At 45.4% G+C, this 6,079-nt stretch overlaps 1 protein-coding gene across 1 annotated transcript in view; it reads right to left on the minus strand.

Annotated features, from left to right (window-relative positions):
- The window catches only part of LOC102435101 (pancreatic lipase-related protein 2-like), a 19,992-nt gene continuing 13,913 nt past the window's right edge, over window positions 1-6,079 (minus strand). Inside the window, exons 8-12 of the mRNA XM_014455321.2 lie at window positions 5,608-5,722; window positions 5,017-5,146; window positions 2,612-2,723; window positions 1,324-1,491; window positions 1-64 (exon numbers count right to left, since the gene is read on the minus strand). Of these exons, the coding sequence (XP_014310807.2) occupies window positions 1-64; window positions 1,324-1,491; window positions 2,612-2,723; window positions 5,017-5,146; window positions 5,608-5,722 (589 nt within the window). The remainder of the gene's footprint in view (window positions 65-1,323; window positions 1,492-2,611; window positions 2,724-5,016; window positions 5,147-5,607; window positions 5,723-6,079) is intronic.

Consider the following 6,079-nt stretch of genomic DNA (forward strand, 5'->3'; position numbering starts at 1 on the left):
TTAACAAGGGAGAAGGGTCTGTAACTGGTTTTCTTTAAGCGTATTGCCACTGCAAAATTGATACCTGCGGAGGAGAACATGTTCAGCGTGAGGCTTGGCAGCTTGGAGAAATGTCACCTCAGGTGAGTAAACAGCGTTTAGCCAAACCCTGGAGTTCAGACCTTTTTGAATGAAAGGCTTGGCTACACCATGCAGAGTCCAGGTGGTTCTACTAAGCAAAACCACTTAAAGAACACCCTCTCCTCCTGTGGCCTTTTAACAAGCTGAAAGTGAATCACCGCTGTCAACCACAGATTTTCAAAACCTGTGGCTTTGGGTGGGTCCTGCAATGAATTTGGGAACCGGGGTGCCCCACCTGCCAAGAGGGGACTTTCCCTAGAGTTCAGAACCTGGGGTGTCCTTCATACATTGCTACTGGGAACGGAAAATGTGCCAGCTACTTTGGAAAACAGTCTGGCAGTTCTTCTAGAGGTTAAACATAGTAGTTACCACATAGGCTAGCAATTCTGCTCCTAGGTATGTACCCAAAAGAAATGAAAGCATATGTCCACACAAAAACTTGTACATAAATGTTCACAGCAGCATTATTCATAATAGCCCCAAAGTGGTAACATCCCTGATGTCCATCAACTACTGAATGGATAAATAAAAGGTGGTATATCCATATAAGAGAATATTATTTGGCAGTAAAAAGGAATAAAGTACTGATACATGTTACAACATGGATGAACCTTGAACATGTTATGCTACATGAAAAAAGCCAGTCACAAAGGACCATATATATTGTATGACTCCATTTATATGAAATGTCCAGAATAGGAACATCTATCAAAATAGAAAACAGGTTGCCCTGGGCTGGAGAAAAGGGGTGGGAAGTTATGGGATGATGGCTGATAGGTGTGGGTTTTTTTGGGAAGGGTGATGAAATGTTCCAAAATTGACTTTAGAAATGAATCCACAACTCTGCACATATACGGAAAATCACTGAAGTATATACTTTAAATGGGTGAACACAGGCTATGAAAATTGTATCTCCATAGAGATGTTGGGGGGGAAAGACCATGGAGGGATGTCACTCCTGAAGAGGGTGAAGCCCGCCCAGTTGGGGCAACAACCCAGCCATGAGATTCAGGACACCTGGCCTCCTCCTTTTCCTGTGGGCGTCTTTGGCTAAAGACGAGCCTCCCTCAGGATGAAGGAATGGGTGGGTAGAAGGATATGTAGGTGGATGGGTGGGTGATGGAATGTATGCATGTATGTTTGCACAGATAGATTGATAAGGAAATACAGAAACAAGACTTAGGTGCAATGAATGATACTCACATAGTCCCATATTCTCCAGTTTGCACTGTGATTTTCGAAGCCCCCAGTTTGTCCCGGAAGATATTTAGCCAATGGTTGTCGGAGAGGAACTTAACCTTCTGGATTTTTCCAAGATTGACGTCCACATCAATGTCACGCATATGTTTTGCATCTGGTTTGAGGGATCCTCTGCAAACATAGACATAAAGTGTTCTATCAGCTGGATAGATGAATTCTAGGGTGTGAGCAACCTGTTGTTACTCCAAACGATGGCTGCTGTTGTTGACTTTCTGCAATTCCCTTCACTGCCTCCATACACATCCAGGGCCGCTAAAACACAAACGTATCTGTGAAGAACACACCTTTATAATAATAGTGGACTCTAGATGTCCACTGTCTTGATTGGTACCTAGAGGGAAGTCAACTACTTGGGGTGGCATATTGACTCTTTAATTTCACAAAGGAGTCTTTATCTTTGTTTAAAGATGCATGTGCTTCAGCCGGGGTCATCTGTGGGCATCTCATATGTAGCATAGCAAGTATTCAAAGAACTTTAACTTAACATGAAAATTATTATGCAAACTTAGTGCAAAAACAGAATCTAACTTTACAGCAGACTTATCCAACACATTTTTACCAAGCACCTCATATACCCACAAGAGTTAGGAGCTGAGGCTACCATATCAACAGGAAGCTAGCTTCAGGCGTCACGTGGAACACAGCACGAGTGGGGGATGGAGTGTGTGTGTGGGATGGGAAGGAGTTGCCATATAAATGTGCTTTGTCTAAGGAGAACATGATATTCATAAAACTTAACCAGGGCCTGTCTGATGTGGCTCAGTGGTAGAGTGTGGACTCATGAACCAGGAGGTCACAGTTCAATTCCTGGTCAGGGCACATGCCCAGGTTTTGGGTTCTATCCCCAGTAGGGGGTGTGCAGGAGGCAGGTGATCAATGATTCTCTCTCATCATTGATGATTCTCTCTCCTCCTCTCCCTTCCGTTCTCTGAAATAAAATTTTAAAAAATTAAAAACAACAACAAGAACAACCCCACAACTTAAGCAGGAAGGAAGCAGTGATTGGCCATCCAGAAAGAGTCAGCCTTTAAAATCGCGAGTGCTTCCTCTCTGGGCCTCCCTCTTCTCCTATGGGGTGATTGAATTAGATGCTAAGACACTTCCTTCCGGCTCTGACATTCTAGGATTCAAAGGTTCTGTTTGGCTAGATGTATGTAGAAGTTTACACCCAATCTTGTATTAATAATCTATTAGGGAAAGTATGGTCATTTCACTTTACTATCAAACTTACTTGAAAATTTCATACTGCTTTGAGTTTCCATTGCTTCCATATAAAGCAATCCCGATGGACCCATTCACTTCCTTTTTTCCAGCCAGTGTGACTGATACCCTGTATCTCCAACCTGTCCAAAGAAAAGATACTATCAGTTCAATGAACTCATCTTCTTGGGGGGAAAAAAATGACCCATGGGAGCATCCTTGTTCCAAGCTCTGTATCCCCCATGAGTGGGAGGTAGGGGCGAATATAATGAATGGTTTCCTTCAATGCAGTTGGGTCCCAGGAAATCTGATGGTAGGTGGGGTGAGGGACTCAGGGGGAAGTAAATATTGCAGCTCAGCATAATCTCTTCCCAACCTAGCCAGGTATGTGTTCCGATGGATGGAGGGTGGCTGGTTACTATACCCGGGTACCCAGGTGCCCACCACGGACTGTACCAGAAAGACCACTGGGAGAGGGAGATGGCTGGGCGCCAACATTTGGATAAATCACTTACTGTTGCCTTCTTTGTTTTTATTTTTGTTATTTTCCCATGCCATGCACATATTCTCAGTGGAAAAACAACACAGATAATTATTTAAAAATGAATAAACCCTTTCTCAGTGCTCTGCCTACCTGCCCTCCATCTCAGGGTTTTCCCAGTTTCTCTGTAGACTTAACCAAGCCCTGCGGGGTGATTTGCTGCCCGGGACAATTGGCATTGTCTGGAGATGTTCTTGATTGTCCCACCCAGGGAATGGTGTGGGTGGGTGCAGGGCTCGTGGCATCTCGCTGGTAGAGGCCACGTATTTGCTAAACATACTGCAATGCACAGGACAGCCCCCCAATAACAAGTGATCCAGTCCTGGATTCCAGTAGAGCTGTTTGGATACCCTGACCTAGAGCTTTCTGTGAGCATTTACACACACACACATATATGAATGTACAAAAAGTTAGGCTTTTGCCTGTATGGTATGGCTCAATGGGTTAGTGTTGACCCATGAATCAGGAGGTCATGGTTTGATTCCTGGTCATGGCACATGACCAAGTTTCAGGCTCAATCCCCAGTAAGGGGTGTGCTGATCAATGATTCTCTCTCCTCATTGATGTTTCTATTTTTTCCTCCCCCTCCCTTCATCTTTTACATTTATAAAAATATATAGGCGTTTTCCCCTTCCGTAAATAATATGCACTGCTCTTCTCTATTCTCTCCATCCATCATCCGGCCAGACTGAGTCACCGCCCTTCCCTGTCCTGTCCTGTGCTCCATAAGATCTTCCTCCCCAGGGGTCCTTGCCACTGGCTTTCCCTTGGGTTCAGCCCATCAGAGCCTTGCAGGGGAGGCCAGCGGCAGGAGGAGGGAGATGGAGGTGCTTGCTCCCCTGCAGCCTCCTTGCTCTAGTACCAGGTTCTGGCAGTAGCTGCCTTCACTCCATTCCTAGAACCCCGCAGCCACTAGATTCTGGGCGTCTCAGCATCCCTCGTTTGTTCTTTCAACCCTGTCCACTCCTCCAAAAGTGGACCCTCCAGTGAGGTCTCCTCGTTGAACCACTTGAATGAGCTCTGTCTTCTGCAGAGACCCTGACTGGAACATGATATATTCTGTGATATTTTGATATTTGCCTTTTTACTTAATATGCCTTAGAGGTTTTCTAGATCCTTCCTTGAATGGTTACATAGAGGATGTGGTTGTTTAACAAGTGGTGTTATCTAGCTTTCTCCCCGCGTTCTTTTGGTATTAAAATTAGTGCTTAGGTGAATATCCTTGAATACCGTCTCCCGCACACATGCAAGCATTTTCCTAAGGTGCATTCTGACTTAAAGGAATATTCTTGTAAGACTTTATAGATTCTCCCAACTGTTATCGTTTATGCTAAGTGTCGCATTGAGTGAATATTACATGAAATACTGTCAGAAAGCAGTGTTTTGTGAAGTGCTACATAAATGTTTTTCAATGTAAAACTCCCTTGGAAAATACATGCTTTTCTGTTCAGCCATCATGTAATATTAATTATAACAAACAAATCTTGATGCTTTTTCTATCTTCTTTTTAAATGAGAAGCTGCACAAAATAACACAAAAAAACACAGCATGCTCAGGTGTGTGTAAACAGGGGGACTACCATGGTGGGTAATCACGAGGTGCCTTTGCCCCATCTTTCCTTCTTCTGTTAATGGATCCGTCCTTCCTGCCACAGGGTTGGGTGGACATGTGACCAGCCTGGGCCATTCACGGTCGACCTACTCCACTGGTCAGGATTATTGGTTAAAGGGGTGAACGTGAGAGGCAAGACAAATGCCATTCTACCGTCCTTCCATTATCATTTAAGCTGGCTGGTGTTGAGTTTCTATCCATAGCTACCAAGGGTCCTAACTAACAAGGTTGATACACCTTTTAAAATCATTTGCAGCTTTTAAATGGGTACAATGGAAACTTACGAGTAAAGTTACCACTCTCTCCTGTGTTCAGGAAAAACGTTTGTCCCACGGCGCTGGTGTTGCCCTGAAATTGGTCAGCATAGTGCCCCATTTTGGGGCATCCTGTGACTGGACAAGGAAAACAGCCATTCTGGTGGAAAAACAAAAATTTGTCTGTGAGTGGTAGGCCTTTCACTCATTCACTCACTCAATTGATCAATTCATCTTCCCATCCATCCATCCATCCATCCATCCCTCCCTCCCTCCTTCAATCACCCACTCATCCATCTAATCATCTTTCTATTCATCTGTCCATCTACTCTCCATCCATTCATTAATGCATCCATCTCACTCATGCCGTCCAGGTATCCTTTGAGAATTTTTCAGAATGAAAAGCTGGGGATCTAGGGAAGGCACACCCGGGTCAGGTCTGTGCCATCTGCCGCCTGCCCACCCCATTCCCTGGAGGAAGAAGGCTCTGCGAGGCTCAGCGTTACCAGCACCTCCTCTTACTAGTCGTGGAGTTACATCTCTGCTCTGTTCCAAGCCACAGGGACAAAACCAACAACCACAGAGCCACCCCACCCTCCCCATGCCCCTGGGGAGACCCACCTCCTGAAACTCCTCATAGGAGGCACACGGGTAGCCCAGGAAGCCGTCGGGGTAGAGGATGCTGCTGGAGTAGTATTTGTAGCTTCTCTGGTGATTGCAGGATACAGGGTCTCGGCTTCCTGAGGAAGGAAAAGCCACGGGAGCTCACAGGAGACTCTCACTTTTGAAGCTTGAAAGTTCTGATCTGAATAAGGAGTCACCTCCTCGATTCATAGAGGGGAGTCAGCATTCCCGAATGCCTCGGTCACAATTCCAAGTTCCTGTCATTGACTTTGACATACTTTGGGGCTAATAGTTACTGATCAACATTTACAGCACATAGAGGTGGTATCTGGGGGCTTCTTTCGTCATGGGATTTGGCTCTGGTCACTTTCCTCTGTCCCCATGTGCCCGTGTGCTGAGCAGGCCTACTTGGTGCTGGGCATGTGCTGAGGAGGGATGAGTTCTAACAAGGACTTGTGTCCAATCCTCC

Source organism: Myotis lucifugus, unplaced genomic scaffold, assembly GCF_000147115.1.
Source record: "Myotis lucifugus unplaced genomic scaffold, Myoluc2.0 scaffold_44, whole genome shotgun sequence".
Classification (NCBI taxonomy): Eukaryota; Metazoa; Chordata; class Mammalia; order Chiroptera; family Vespertilionidae; genus Myotis; species Myotis lucifugus.